Source organism: Esox lucius, chromosome 7 (genome assembly GCF_011004845.1).
Source record: "Esox lucius isolate fEsoLuc1 chromosome 7, fEsoLuc1.pri, whole genome shotgun sequence".
Taxonomy (NCBI): Eukaryota; Metazoa; Chordata; class Actinopteri; order Esociformes; family Esocidae; genus Esox; species Esox lucius.
Window position 1 is genome coordinate 32,840,575 of NC_047575.1, and position 16,896 is coordinate 32,857,470.

The following is a 16,896-nucleotide window of genomic DNA, read 5'->3' on the forward strand; positions in this document are numbered from 1 at the left end:
AAAACGGAGGGAAAAGGGACAGTCCACTCTGCTAAATACAATCATCTGTGTCATAAAGATGTCCTGTGTCTGGGCATGGGGAATGTGTGGGTGGGGTGGTGGGCCATTTTAGTAATTGCCTTAGATTGATTTGACCATAAGTCTATGCAGTGGAAGTGCATGGGAAAAATGATTGGGGAAACCAAGCCTGGAAAAGGCCACATTACAATCTATAGTTTGTGAAATTGTATTGTTTGTTCTTTAAGTCGTTACTCATATGCCACTTAATGGCCGAGACAACAAGTAGACCACAGTCACACAGTGGTTGAATAAATTAAATGACACTGTAGCGAATGTAGGGCACAGAACAGGCCTTAAGCTCTTTGGATGGTGCCTGAAGGTGTTAATAAAAAAATTAATAATTTAAAGCCAACATCGGCTGTGGGCTTGGTTAAGCTCAACACTGCCTTCGGGCCCTCCCATGATTGGTCGCGGCATGTTTTACTGGTCTCCATCTATGAAAATAAACTAAATTACACCAACAGACAGTCTAATTTCCCTCTTGCGTAGGCTTCCAATTTGTTTTGGTCTTGGTCAGGTGTGCTTGGGCGGAGCTTGTCTCCTCAACACCATCTGGGAGTGTTCCCTGCGCATCCCTTGTACGTTGTCTGCCTGGTCGGGAACATTCCGATCTTCTCCCAGTGAATGCTCTCCATGGTGTTGGATTTGGTGTATGAGAATTCATGCAGGGCCTGGAACCACTGGGTCCATGGGTTTTTTAGCCTGGGTCATCCACTGCAGTGGCGCCTGGTCTGTGTCGATAGGGATGGCCAGTGCTTCCCTCTCCCCGGCTGCAAATTTGGTCTAGGTGGGGTTGAGCTTCCAACTGAGGAGCAATATGGGGTACTCTACCCCGTTCCACTCTGGGGATAGAATCACACTCACCCTGTCTCCAAAGCGTCTGTCTGTACAATAAATGTCTGGTCCTACTGATTCAACCCCCTCTGGTCTGCTGCGTCCATTTCTTCTCTAGAGGCTTGAACAACACCCAGGTTTGGCACCAACACCACTGAATTGGACCAGGGGCTGCGATGGCCTCCATCTGGAATGCTGTACAGATGCTGGTGGTGTGAATGTATTGCTTTATGACTTGGGGTTCTGCTGGGGGTCACGTCTGAACCCTGGACTACAAGCTCTCTCTGTTCTTGTTGACGGAGTGCCTGATCGTCCCATGGCTGCCTCCTTCTGGACTGTGGTGGTGAGGGCACGGACATGAGAAGGTGGTTTTTCCCTGCATTTCAGCAAATTTGCATTCTCCCCTCGACCCAGTGCGTTCCACCACGCTGTATGGCGAGGAATTTAGACGCAAAGGAGGGCACCAATGCTAACACCTTGTCATTTGACAGGAGGTCCTGGTTCTGGGTGTTTGTATGTCCGTTGTTGGCGATGTTGGGTCTCATCCATATGTTGCGCCAGTGCAAGGATCCGCTCCATGCGTTACCTCATGTCCCACATGCGCTCGTAGATGCCTTTTGCCACACGTTGAGCACACTTTATATGCATTCTGAGAGTCAGTAGTTAACTTGTTTAAAAAAAAAAGCAAATGCTGTACAATTATTTGGAACTGGAATTACATTCCTCTCCCGTTGACACACTTGCTTATATGGGTGGCAATGCTGTCTGCTACCATTATGGCAAATATGGGTGGCAATGCTGTCTGCTACCATTTTGGCAAATATGGGTGGCAATGCTGTCTGCTACCATTATGGCAAATAAGGGTGGCAATGCTGTCTGCTACCATTATGGCAAATAAGGGTGGCAATGCTGTCTGCTACCATTATGGCAAATAAGGGTGGCAATGCTGTCTGCTACCATTATGGCAAATAAGGGTGGCAATGCTGTCTGCTACCATTATGGCAAATATGGGTGGCAATGCTGTCTGCTACCATTATGGCAAATATGGGTGGATATGCTGTCTGCTACCATTATGGCAAATAAGGGTGGCAATGCTGTCTGCTACCATTATGGCAAATATGGGTGGCAATGCTGTCTGCTACCATTATGGCAAATATGGGTGGCAATGCTGTCTGCTACCATTATGGCAAATAAGGGTAGCAATGCTGTCTGCTACCATTATGGCAAATATGGGTGGCAATGCTGTCTGCTACCATTATGGCAAATAAGGGTAGCAATGCTGTCTGCTACCATTATGGCAAATATGGGTGGCAATGCTGTCTGCTACCATTATGGCAAATATGGGTGGATATGCTGTCTGCTACCATTATAATTTTTCCCTTTTGAGTTTCTCCACCCGGTGGTTTATCATAGTTGATAGACAACAATAGCTTTTTCACATTTCACACATTAACTTGCTTGCATGCAAACAGCAGTTCTTGTCTTGAATTATTAGATATTTTACACAAGAGTTCAGAGTGTTTCCAGATTACCAGTTACATTGTCATTAAAATGATTGGCAACATCAAAAGTTTTTATTATAAATTACCCGTCAACTTCAATGAATGTTGTTTGCTCCTTGGGGTTTAAGGCCGGGTATTTCTGTAAAAGCACTTTGTGACAACTGCTGTTGTAAAAAGGGCTTTATAAATAAATGTGATTGATTGATTGATGTTCTTCCCATAATTTTATTCAAACTACTCTAAGGATTTTTCCATTGAATTTTTCTGTCAGTTTTGTTTTGTTTGAGTCTTATTATTCATCAATCCAAAGGGCTCTAATTTTTTCTTAAAAATATGATTAATACAGGCTGTTAACAAACGTATTAGTTGGTAATATTATAACTTGGGTCAGTTTGTATATATTGGTCGTATATACACTCACCTAAAGGATTATTAGGAACACCTGTTCAATTTCTCATGAATGCAATTATCTAATCAACCAATCACATGGCAGTTGCTTCAATGCATTTAGGGGTGTGGTCCTGGTCAAGACAATCTCCTGAACTCCAAACTGAATGTCAGAATGGGAAAGAAAGGTGATTTAAGCAATTTTGAGCGTGGCATGGTTGTTGGTGCCAGACGGGCCGGTCTGAGTATTTCACAATCTGCTCAGTTACTGGGATTTTCACGCACAACCATTTCTAGGGTTTACAAAGAATGGTGTGAAAAGGGAAAAACATCCAGTATGCGGCAGTCCTGTGGGCGAAAATGCCTTGTTGATGCTAGAGGTCAGAGGAGAAGGGGCCGACTGATTCAAGCTGATAGAAGAGCAACTTTGACTGAAATAACCACTCGTTCCAACCAAGGTATGCAGCAAAGCATTTGTGAAGCCACAACACGCACAACCTTGAGGCGGATGGGCTACAACAGCAGAAGACCCCACTGGGTACCTCTCATCTCCACTACAAATAGGAAAAAGAGGCTACAATTTGCAAGAGCTCACCAAAATTGGACAGTTGAAGACTGGAAGAATGTTGCCTGGTCTAATGAGTCTCGATTTCTGTTGAGACATTCAGATGGTAGAGTCAGAATTTGGCGTAAACAGAATGAGAACATGGATGCATCATGCCTTGTTACCACTGTGCAGGCTGATGGTGGTGGTGTAATGGTGTGGGGGATGTTTTCTTGGCACACTTTAGGCCCCTTAGTGCCAATTGGGCATTGTTTAAATGCCACAGCCTACCTGAGCATTGTTTCTGACTAGGTCCATTCCTTTATGACCACCATGTACCCATCCTCTGATGGCTACTTCCAGCAGGATAATGCACCATGTCACAAAGCTCGAATCATTTCAAATTGGTTTCTTGAACATGACAATGAGTTCACTGTACTGAAATGGCCCCCACAGTCACCAGATCTCAACCCAATAGAGCATCTTTGGGATGTGGTGGAATGGGAGCTTCGTGCCCTGGATGTGCATCCCACAAATCTCCATCAATTGCAAGATGCTATCCTATCAATATGGGCCAACATTTCTAAAGAATGCTTTCAGCACCTTGTTGAATCAATGCCACGTAGAATTAAGGCTTGTTCTGAAGGCGAAAGGGGGTCAAACACAGTATTAGTATGGTGTTCCTAATAATCCTTTAGGTGAGTGTACATAGATATATTTTCAGATGACCTTTGGTGTGAAACCAATCAATATTCAGAGGTCCCAACATACACTAGATATTTCCCTGTTCTTGCATTATCCAACATTTCATGAGATATTATCAGTGGTAGATGCAGACAGCAGCACCAGCCAACCTGTACTGATTGGGCTTCAAATGAGGTTAGTGCAGCTGTACCCACTGAGTTATTATTTCACTGATCATTATGTCAGTGGGTTGTTTGGCTGAAACATGACTCTGCACTGAACTGCAATTATAACCATTAGTTTGTGTTTTTACCCATCTTTTTAGAAAACAATATATTGATATTTCGGCATCCTCATATTAGTAGTCCTAATGGAGTACTGATTTTGTTAATACATGAATGTGGTGTCTTTTTTTCTAGAAAGCATATTTTCATTATTCCTTAAACTGCAATCGGTGAATCAATATTCAATCGACCTTTTTTTGCTGGGTGCAGGATATTTGATAGGGTCTGTCCACACCTCTGATTGACACACTTACTATAAATTAAGGAATGATGTGACTAGACTGACTCTTTTTTGTTTTTATTAAACCAGTTTAACTTGTGCAAAAATGCTCTGGACACCTTTAAATATTTTTATGAGTCACCTCTTACCTTTGAATCCAAGGGCTCATTTATTAAGCTCGTTTTTGACTTTGCCAATTACTTTAAATATTCTTTATTTGCCAAAGTATACAAACTTGAACTATCATGTCCTTGATAAATATCTCATTGGGACATAAAAGCATTGTCATTTGTAATTTGGGTAAGTGTAGGTGAGGTGAAACATTTATTAAGAAACCAATGTTCAAAATACCTTTTTAAATGTTTTCTCTTTTTAATCATTTAGCTATTATCCAGAGTGATTTATCTACATAATTCACTCTTGATTTTAGATATAAATAGTTTAAATGTAGATTGTGCTTACAATATTTGTTTTTGTTACAAGGGGAAGGGCAGGGATGAAGGAGATAACTGGAAGCTAGGGATCAATAATTGGATGTGATGATATGAGGGCGAGATTGGACATGGCTAGAGCACCAGTGTTGTCTGTTGCTGAGTGCCAGTGGACAGGGAAAGATACTATTCAGGTGGCAGTATTTTTTGCTCATGACATATTTATTGTGCCAACTTGACGGTTTTGTCTGTGTTAATACAAATTTTGTGGGAACTGCACTGTTTGACTGTATTGCAACCCTTGATTTAAATAACAGTAAACAACCATAAAAGTACACTACCGTAAAAAAAAAGTTGGGGTCACTTACGAATATCCTTGTTTTTGAAAGACAAGCAAATTTTTTGTCCAGTAAAATAATAGAAATACAGTGTAGACATTGTTAATGTTGTAAATGACTACTGCAGCTGGAAACGGCAGATTTTTTTTATGGATTATCTACATAGGACTACAGAGGCCTATGATCAGCAACCATCAGTCCTGTGTTGGGTGAAATCTCTTCTGATTACGTCAACAAATTGACAATCTTTAGAATGCCAAAGATTGGTAAGGCTGCTACAAATGGAGGATTCTTTAACAAAAGCAAAATTTGAAGGACAAAATTGTCATGTCTATTAAAAAATATTATTTCTATACTTGTCAGTGACTATATTTCCTAATCATTTTGCTATATCTCCTATTCATACCAATTTCATGTATGTTTTCATGGAAAACAAGTAAAATTCTAAGTGACCCGAAGCTTTTGAATGGTAGTGTATGTGACATGGCTTATCAACGGATGCCTTATCATATTTTCAAAGTTGCTAATACATGTGACAGCAGGTAGCCTAAGGGTTAAAGCATTTTACCTTTAAAAACAAATAAAAAATGAATCCCCTAACGGCCCGTTTGGAAAATCTGTTGTTTTGTCCCTGATCACGACAATTATCCCAATTGTTCCCCACACCTCTCCAATTCAACAAGCCAGCTTGCTATATCTAATGTATGCATTATCTGCATCATAGATGCAAATCAAGCATATTAGTATAGGCTGCTAATAGGGATAGTTTTCATTTTGAAAGATTTATAGGACACAGTGCCTTCAGTCTGACTCTTTAAGACAGTAAAATGCTGGATAATTAGCAAGCAGTGCTTGCCCAGTGCAATACTGTGTATGCAAAATAAATGCCTGTTACATTAGTGGTACAAAACCAAGTGAAACAAAGTAAACCACTTTAACACCAAATATACCATATTTTGAATTAAATAATGACCTGCTGACATAAGTCACACCATCATGGGTAAGCACTGGCCGTCGTCTTTCTGGGCACTAAAGTGGATTTCTACTGGTGCAGGATATAATAAATTTTATTGCGATTTCAGCTAAATTGTTGCCCACAAAGAGACAGAGGGCGCTTCTGAGATTTTAGTCTAGTTGACTGAGGTACTGTACTGTAGGTAAGCAAACGTTGACTGGCTTTTCTTTTTTTTACTTCTTAGGTCTTCCTCTGGTAAGGTGAGTCCGGAGAGTATGCATTCCGTCAGACCACCATCAGAGGGTTCTGAGGATGGCCATGGCATGAGCATGAAGAAGATCCCTCCAAGTCCTGCAAAGAAGGAAGAACTCTCCCTGTACAAAAAAACCAAGAGAGCAATAACAAGCAAAAAGTACAGTGTGTCCAAATCTGAAGCGGAGGCTACCACACCCATCGAGTTGATTAGCCGAGGCCCTGATGGTCGTTTTGTCATGGACCCCAGCGACATGGAGATGATGTCTGTCAAGCCCAGGCGAATTGAAGGCTTCCCCTTCGTTGAAGAGTCAGACCTTTACCCCGAATTCCGCCAGTCAGATGAGGAGAATGATGATCCTGGGCCCATGCCACCTGTCATGGCAACACTTCGACCTCACCAGATCTCTCCCATCTCTAGCCAGGAGTCTTACCTGCAGCCACCGGCCTACAGCCCCCGTTTCCAGAGGCCCATGGAAGGTATGACCATCATGGAGAGCAGTCGGCTCCAAGCCACAGGGCAGATCCGAGGCTCACTGCACCACAGAGCCTTCCCCTACAGCCATTTCTATGGCTACCTTGGCAGCCCTGGGGAACCTGAACCTCCAACCCCTTTCTACATGCCTGAAACCAGCCCTCTGAGCTCTGTTATGTCGTCACCCCCTTACCACCCCGAAGGGCCCTTTGGTCACCCCCGCATCCCTGAGGAGATGGGGGAAGGAGAAATTCAACACTTTGCAGTCTCAAGCTTCCCCCTTCCCCTGACATTCACCTCTTCCGCTCGCTCCCCTGAGATCTGGCACAGACCGGATTTCCCCTTTGCGAGTTTGGAGGGGCCCCACTTCATTTTCCCTCCCCATCACCCTTTGCATCTTCACCGGGAATCCTTCTTTCCTACTTCCCATGTTCGTCCTCCTGGTGCTCTTCAGCCCTCCTTCCAGGTGCCCTCCTACCCCGGTGTCCTGCAGCTGGAGGCCCCAAAGAGCCGCCCAGGCAAGTCTCCAAGCAAGTTTAAGCTGCAGGGCCTTCCAGCCAAGCATTTAGCTATGCAAGAGGCACCGAATCTAGGGCAGCTAAGACACACAAGCCACAGTATGGGTGTGCCGATTTTGCCTTACACCGAACCAGCAGCCCACATTGGCGGCCCTAGCACATTCAGTAGCCTGGACACCCGGTGGTTCGAGCCCACCCCACGGCTTAGCCCCAGGCAGGTTCGTAGGATGGAGCCAAGCCTGATGGTCCTTCAACCTTCCCGCCTCTCGCCCCTCACCCAGAGTCCCCTTAGTTCCCAAGAGGGCTCCCCAGAGATTGTAGTGCGTCCCCGTCCCCGTCCCAGCGTCGTCCAGCCCTCCATACCGCCAGAGATGTCCGAGATCACCCTGCTTCCCCCCTCTTCAGCCAGCTTCTCCCGGAGGTCCTCGCCTTCTTCCTCTCCTGCTCATGGCCAGGTTAGCAGGAGGGCAAGTCCCAGCTATCGCTCCCACATGGCATTTGCCTCCTCTGCCACAAGCTACCCATCCCAGTCCCCGTCACCCCCCATGGAAAGCAGCAACATGTTTGGGCAGATGCCATCCCCGAGGAGAACTGAGGAGGAGGTCCTTCCAGCTGAGCCCTCTCCACCCCAGTTATCAGCTTCAGGGTAGGTGCGCTAGGTCTTCAGGGAGGGACATATTTTATGCCCCAATACAAATTGCTTTAACTTCTAGGTTGCCTTGAGTTCTGAACACAGTTCACTGAGGACCCTTTGGTCCTACTTTTAAAAGCTAGATTTTCAGGAAAATAGGGGTATTCGGGGTTGGACAATATATCATTGTGAATTTTTGTAGTAAACAATAACTTTTTGTTTTTAGTCTTGAGATTTCATATAGGGATGGAGTTTTTAATATGATAGATGATTCCTTGCAATGTCATTTTGCTGTATAGATTTATTTGATGGGCTTGGGAGTTCTGCCGTTCTCAACTTGATCAATGCTGCTTTTCATGTCAGACATCAATTTTCCAACATCCATTCATTATATCTGTGAAGCACTGTACCAAAATTGTCTTTTGACAAATCCTGATTGCTCACTTTTTTTCTAAATTCTGACTTGGTGGAACAACTCCTTTGTGACCTGAGAAAAGAAATGATTTGCTTCACAGATTACCTTATAGACATTTCGGGCCTACAGTCAGTCTTTGCAAAAAAACGATCTTTTTTTATCTGAACCATTTCAAATGCATTGTGCAGTTTTTTTCAATACAAGTCCCTAAAAGCCTGGAATCAGAGGGACGTCACCACCGGGTCCCTGGTTTTCCATTTGTGTCATGCTTTACCCTGCTTTCACCCAACAGGAGGAATCCCACATGTGCATCCCAATTGACGTTTAGACCAAACAAAAACCCAATGCTGTCTGTCTCTTAGGACTTTTAGAACATATTTATCATACAGAGGTTCTTTTTGGAGAGTCCATCTCAGCACACACAGTGGGGCCCATCCTCGTTCTTAGTAACCTAACTGCATGAACAGCCTATTCCCTGAAAGCTCCACCCCAACCCCACTCTCCACCCGTCCATTACCCCCCCAGGACACCCCCAGGTCTGACTGCCAGGGGAGGCTTGTTGGGCGAAGCGTGTTGCAGGGATCTGTCCGCTTTCATGTGTTGCATTGTCTCCATCATTATTGATTAGGGGCAATTGGTCGTTCTTGATGGCTCCTGGAGTCTTACCTGCTTTGTTTTTGATTGATCTCAGCTATCTGGGCAGCGTTGTTGTGACCAGGTCCTCTACACCACAATAGGTAAGGGTTGGATCCATGTCTGAAAGGGGGGGGGGGCAGCAGGTGGGGAAGCAGGTGGGGCTTTGAATCACCTCGTCCTTTAAAGGGGAATACGAGTCTGGGTCTTGCTTTGTTTAGTTTCTAGCTACAATCAACTTGCAGTTCATTTCTGTTTTTCCTTTCCCTCTTTTTAAAAGCAATGCCTTTTAAGTTCTGCAGTCTTCAATAATGTATGCATTCTGCCTATAGTATGCATATGTCATAACGTTTCAGTTACCCTAAGGTTGGACACAACTTCATGCTTGAGATGTATGCTAACAACACTTGCCATTTTACGATGAGGAATGCTTTGGTTAATACCATGGCAGTATATGCACAGCATAGCACATACACAAAATAATCTGAAAGTATTTGCACATGCAATGCTTAGGAACTGTTGTATATTCTGTTAACTATAGAAGCTTGAAGATGTGTAATAGTGTTATCTTGGCAGCTTAGATGCACCTATCCTTAATTCTAGGCCTTCTTCTCGTTTGTCAGTTAGGAATATTCTCTGACAAAGATAAGTACGTTTGTAACTGCCTTTTCCAATCCTACACAAGTGTATAAGTTGACCAGGCTGTAGTTGTTTGGTTCTTGTCTTGTCTTGTAGCAATGAGCACTCTCTTAGCTCCTCATTGCATGTTACATTCTTAGCATACCTCTCAAGCAGCAGAAATACTATCCATTCTTACTCAGTATGCTTCTGTATGAAGACACCAATTCAAAATATTATGAAATATACTGAATACTTAGGAAATATTGTATAGATTAGCTGTCTGAATTCCCTTCACTCTAATTAGTATAAAACAAAGTATAGTACAAAATAACCTAATTACACATTTGGACTACAGAAGAGTTCTTACTACCAGCAAGTGTTCTTTCAAAAATGTTGATGCACTTCCTTGATATTGTGGGGAATGTAGAATTAGTCCAGCATGTGAGAGGGACCAAGTGCCTGGTTTGGTCCACAACCATATTTAGTGATTTTCACAGTGTAGAACCCCTTCTTTTTCACAGTGTATTCCCCTTTAAAGTCCTGTTCAATGTGAAAACTGCCATGCATGCAATCGCTAAATATTGCTATTCACTTCTCAAAAAATTACAATATCTAAATAAACTCTTGTTACATTTGTTGTCAGAGTGCTTTGTTTTGGTTTTGGCTTACTTTTCCGTTTTGTGACTGTTCCCAAGTAGCCATTTTTCCCTCCCGCCATCTCTCCCCCTGTCAGCATGGTGAAGCCCATTGTAGACAGTATCCATATCTATGAATATATATTGATGATGCTAACTTGCTCAGCTGTTGTTTCCCTCCTCTACTAACAACCTTCCATTTCTCTCTGCAGCCTCAGCTGGAGGACCAGCCCTTTGTAATGCCATTTGTTTTCTGTGCCTTTTTAGAACATGGTGTGTTTGTGGCAGAATCTGGATGGGAGGTCTGCAGACTATATTAGAGACACTATTGTATCAGATTTGCACCTGTTATTTTTAGATTAGATTTAGTGAAATAAACCAATAACAAGAGATGCTGTTTGTAACTTGGAAAAAAATGTTTGATCCTTTATATCACTTACTTTATTCTCCGCATGAAAATAACACGTGCAAATTATTTATATAAATGTTTAAACACTGTAATAATCACGTACACTTCACCCTGAGGTTAAGTGACATGTCACAACTTTGTTTCAATGATTATTATATTATTTAACAAACTATAGAACATATTGTGTAAAATACAGGAACACAAACAATCCTGATTGGTTCAGTCTGAAAACTCAGCTGTCACATTGCTCCAAAATGTAAGTTATGTAAAGTGGACTTCAGAAGGTTCTTGATGGCCTCTCATGTAGACGAGGGAGGGGTGGGGCACTATATAGATGTTCCTCAGGGTGTCTTCTCCTTTTCTATTCAGAAATCGTCGAAGTGCGCCGAGTGTCCCTGCGCGGTCTGAGAGGATTGATGCACTGAGATACCAACGTATTAAAAAGGCCAAGAAGATGATGGTAGTCAACAACAACAACTCCAAGTCCAGAAGGAAAACAGGTAAGCTCAGGTTTTCTGGATGTGAGGTCCTGGCTTAAGGATTAGCAATAATTGAACATTCACATTTTGTAGCACACTGGACATTCCACAGATATTGTGTTTGGCTTATTATAATTTGTTTTTGATAATCACCAGTCTTTCAAGAGACTTGGTCACAGCTGAATTAACAAGGATGCCATCTACTCGTGCCACTAAGGTGAGATAAGGTGGTGGCAATACTTCCCCCATCTTTGGTCCCCTGTCATCATGGTAGTTCCTTCAATGAGTTTAGCCATTCTCAAGACTTACATGAATTCCTCCATAATCATGACAGAAACTCTAATAATGTTTGATGTAAAATGTAAAACACTTTTAAATCCACTTTTAAATCTTTATCTTTGGTTTCAAACTCATGGCCAATTCTTTTGTGAATTTAAAATTAATCTGGCATTGAGATGCATTTTATAGATTAGTGTCTAGCTAGCATTAGCTACATCTAAAACATGTAACCCTACTGGAGCTACCTGAATGTGTTAATTACTTGATTTATGAGGATGGTGGCGTAATGCCAACTTAGTTTGATTTAAGGTTTACAATTTGCTAATAGGGATGTGTCCCCTTTCCAAACATTCTGCGACAAATACATGTTTGCTGTTTTATGTTATGATGTGTGGTAAAATATTGGGACACTGTGAACATTTTTAATAAAAACAGAATTCAAAGATGTGCAAATCATTTAAACCCTATATTCAAGAGAAAATAGTACAAAGTCAACATAATTTTTTTTACTGTATCTTGAAAAATATATGCCTGCTTTGAATTTGATGCCAGCAGCATGTTTCAGAAAAGTTGGGACAGAGGCAACAAAAGACTGGAAAAGTTGTGTAATGCTAAAAAATGTAACCTGGTGTAATATCACACAACTAATTAGGTTGAATTGGCAACAGGTCAGTAACATGATTGGGTATTAAAAATCATTCCAGAGAAGATGGGGTCTGTCAGAAACTAGGATGGGGAGGGGTTCCCCACTCCGCAGGCAGTCTTTCACAGTTTCAACCTTCCTCTATGTAAAATTGCAAAGAGTTTGGGGATCTCATTATTTACGGTACATGATATCATTAAAAGATTCAGAGAATTCTGAGTAAATATCTGTATGCAAGGGACAAGGCCGAAAACCAGTATTGGGTGGCTGTGATCTTTGTGCCCTCAGGGGGAACTGCATTAAAACCAGACACAATTCTGTAGTGGAAATCACTGCATGGGCTCAGGAACACTTCTGAAAACCATTGTCTGTGAACACAGTTTGTCTCTGCATCCACAAATGCAAGTGAAAACTCTACCATGCAAAGACGAAACCATACATAAACAACATCCAGAAACACCAGCGCCTTCTCTGGGCCTGAGCTCATTTAAGACGGCCTGAGGTGAGGTCTAAAACTGTCCTATGGTCTGACCAATCAAAACTTGAGATTATCTTTGGGAATCATGGTCGTCACATCCACTGGGCTAAAGAGGAAAAGACCCTTCCAGCTTGTTATCAGCAGACAGTGTTGGTCTGTGATGGTATGGGGGTGCATTAGTGCACATGGCATTGGTGACTTGGTTGCATTGGTGACATCTGTGAAGGCACCATAAATGCTGAACAATTTATACAGGTTTTGGCTGCAATCCAGAAGATGTCTTTTTTAGGGAAGGCCTTGCTTATTTCAGCAAGACAATGCCAAACTACATTCTGCATGTATTACAACAAAATTGCTCTGTCGTGAAAGAGTCCGGGTGCTAAACTGGCCTGCCGGGAGTCCAGACCTGTCACCCATTTGGTGCATTATGAAATGAAAAATAAGAGAGATCATGTAAGGAGATCCTGAACAGCTAAAATCCTATATCAAGCAAGAATGGGAATACATTTCACATTCAAAACTACAGCAATTGGTCTCCTCCGTTCGCAAACAGAGTATTGTTTAAAGAAGAGGTGATGCAGCACAGAGGTAAAACATGCCCTTGTCCTAACCTTTTGAAACATGTTGCTGGCATCAAATTTAAAAGGGGCATATTTTTTTTCCAAAAACAATAACATCTCTGTTTCAACATTTGATATGTTGTCTTTGTACTATTGTCTATTGAATAATAGTGTTTAAATGATTTACGCATCATTGCATTCTGTTTTTATTTACATTTTACGCAGCATCCCAACTTGAAACAAAATCAATTAGAGAAATGTTCAGGCATTTCTATGCTTAATTTGACAAAGATAGTCAGGGTTTTTTGTTACAGAATGAGCCATGGGTCAGATCCAAACCCATGCGGCAGGAAGCAGCGGCTTAGACCGCCGGACAGCTCACACCATCCAACCACCATATTTTCAGGTTCATGTTTTGCATTGCGCCGCCTTCCTTCCCAATGTAGGGCCTCTTATCCTGCTGACCTTGGGATGTGGGGCTGTGTCACCTCTTCCCTCTGACCTGCCGGTCAATGTCTTCCACCCATTCTCCAGGTGTTTCCACCTCTCAGACCCAGCAGGACCACACCTCTCAGGTACTCCAGCCCGAAGAAGCTCTCTACCTCCACAAGAAGAAGAAAAGGCCCGTCAGACAGGACCCTTACACCCGCTTCTCCGCTCTGCTGTACCGCCGCCCGCCGCGGGAGGATCAGAAGGCAATTTTGGCCAGCATGGACAACATGGACCCAGACCACGCCACACTCCTCTGAGCCTTTGGGGGAGTCAGGTTACCCTCTTCCCCCAAAATGCCATAAAACCTCCTGGAAAATGACCCCTCAGTCTAAAACGTTGTTCATTCCCCAGTGTCAATCAGTTGTTTTCAGTTGAAAGGCTTTCCGAAGTTCCCAACGTTTTACTCCAGTGCAAAACATTTAATTTAAGGGAAGCAATATTGTGCGATTCAACCTTATTTTTCCACACATAAAAAAAAAAAGACCCATCTAGTCTGAGGTCTCATATTTATATTCCAGTATTAATTTAAGTGTTTAAGTGCAAAAGAGGCGTACATCCTGACCCCAGTATCAAAACAACTCGTGAGGCCTAGTTAGGTCTCAGTTTACAGCACTTGGCTCACTCTATTCTCCTTACCTGCCTTACCCTGCCAGCTAGCATCTATCACCCAGAGACTTATATACTCCACCCAGGGTTCTTACTCACATCCTACAAAATATACCTCAGAGCACAGGATATGGCACCACGACGTCAACACTCAGCTAGCTAAACACAACTACACTGTATGTGTTTTGTTATTCTTATTACTTCTTTAGGCATTTTTTAATTGAAAGATTTGACACTCGAATTGTCAAAATCCAATTGGTCACAACATACTGTATACCATAATAAGGTAAGTGTACAGTATCTCTACAGACAATTGTCGAGGGTTATCATGCAAAACAAAATATCTGGTCATTTGACACACCATAATCAGTGTTCATAATGGCTATTAGGGAAATTGAACATGTTATGCTTTTTGTTACATATATCAGCTTCATAACCGTCTAAACATAGATAAACATTAACTTAATTTCATTCTGGAACTGTCAGCAATTCCCCTTATGGGAAAGATCTGTCATAATCTAAGCACAAAGGCTCATAGATCTATTTTGAATAGGGCAAGGGGAGGGAATTAATGAGGATTATGCTCCATTTGAACAGAAGGCAACTGTACTGTAGACCATTACATCTCTCAAGGCACACTATCTCAAACAGTCTATAAAACACATGCTACTGCCCTAGTTACTACTCAATTTGGACTTTCAGCATGTCTCATCATCTTGGGAAAATAATTTGCACTGGAGGAAAATCTTGGCTTTTGCCATTTTGCTAAATGATGTTTGTTTTCCTCTTGATTCTATCTTAACTTATAGTAGCACACTTATGTTGTGGGTAGTTCCGAGGGCTACATATCCTATTTAAAAAGTACTATAGTATTGCCAAAAATACTACAACTTCCTTAATCAATAAAAACAACAAGTGTACTGTACTGAGAGGAGGATAGGATTTTGTGCCATAGTATACTATAGTATTTTTTCATTTATATATGAGGGCCTGATTCTATGAACAAATGACTTAGGGTAGCCTTGATACTGTAGGGTTTCTGGTTCCCTGCTTAATTTTTTTCTCTCATTTTCAATTTATTCATGAAAGTAACTGCTTTTGATGACAATATGTTGTATTTATAGCCTTGGCATATTTTCCTCTTTATGTGCTTGGAATTCCACATGGCTGTGATGAGAACATTTGTCTATTCCTCTCCAGAAAGATCTATGGAGGATATTTCTATGGCATAACAGGGCTACGCAATGTGGCCAAAGTTATTTTTTTTCTAAAATCGTTTTATTTTCTTCCTGTCATTGAAGGGTGCTTTTTTTTCTATAAATTGACATGTGTTATTGTGTAGATATAGACATATCTGGGCTTATTGAAACCGAACTACGTATGTGGGTCATGGCAATCTGGTTGTAATTAGAGGAGAGGGGTGCTTGGAATGGGTTCACCCATATATGTAGGAACACAGGTGCTGCTGTGCATATTTTTTTGTTAAACTATTTGAGTTGTTGTTGGTTTGAAATGTATATCTGAATTGGCATTCGGGTATATTAATCTTCATCATCATATACTATTTACTATAAGCAAGGTCCACTATACAATAAAGGTAATCAAGAATTGCAACTTCAGGTGCTAACAAAATAATTGAATCTGAAAGTAGCATTGTTACTTTCAGAGAGATGAGCAATTCCAGAGGAATGACAGCCACCACAAATATGAAATTATTCTGTAATTGATCATGTTTGATGTTTTAAGGTTGGTGCAGTATAAACATTTCTTTGACATGCTTTGTACTATGCTTCCCTTCCAACATTTATCTTTTGCTTCTTAAGCAACATTTTTAGTTTGAGTCTTAAAGATTAGATTCTAAATCATGGAACACAGTGCTAATGTTAAATTCATTTTTGGCATCTATAACTATTAAACTGTCAGCATAGTGTTTTTTAAATCAATAATGATTGTGGAGGAACACATTGAGGAGGAATATATGCCTAGTGACGTACCTTAATGAGTTGAAAGAAAGACAAAGAAACATAGCTAAAGAGAAATCTCTCAAAGCTACACTATACAGCAGTTTTATAGAATCAGTTTGTTGTGTATTCTGTTTGACTTTTGGCCAAATGGCCATTAGTTGTTGACTTTTGTTTAACAGTACCGAACTTGGATGGATTTTAATGACCAATTTGTGGCTAAACTGAACCTGAGTGTTACGTTTTGCGTAGTTCCCATCATCAGGACATATTCCTTTAAAATCATAGTTGATTTTAAAGGATGTTTTTATTCAGAATTTTCTAATCAACTGAATAGTTTGAAATCTCTCTCTCTATATATATATATACACTACCATTGAAATGTTTTAGTTCACTTAGAAATGTCCTTGTTTTCCATGAAAACATACATGGAATGAGTTTGAATAGGGAATATAGCTAAATGAATAGGAAATACAGTCACTGACATTTGGATATAATGATTTGTAATTCAAATAATAATTGTGTCCTTCCAACTTTGCTTTCGTCAAAGACTCCTCTATTTGCAGCATT

General features: G+C 41.5%; 1 protein-coding gene across 5 annotated transcripts in view; it reads left to right on the forward strand.

Annotated features, from left to right (window-relative positions):
• Positions 1 to 16,691, forward strand: part of igsf9bb (immunoglobulin superfamily, member 9Bb) — a 169,193-nt gene extending 152,502 nt beyond the window's left edge. For all 5 annotated transcript variants that reach the window (XM_029121266.2, XM_029121264.2, XM_029121267.2 and 2 more), the window contains 3 exons: positions 6,484 to 8,130; positions 11,198 to 11,328; positions 13,802 to 16,691. In XM_029121266.2, the coding sequence (XP_028977099.1) occupies positions 6,484 to 8,130; positions 11,198 to 11,328; positions 13,802 to 14,016 (1,993 nt within the window). In that variant the 3' untranslated portion in view covers positions 14,017 to 16,691. The remainder of the gene's footprint in view (positions 1 to 6,483; positions 8,131 to 11,197; positions 11,329 to 13,801) is intronic.
• The last annotated feature ends 205 nt before the right edge of the window (positions 16,692 to 16,896 follow it).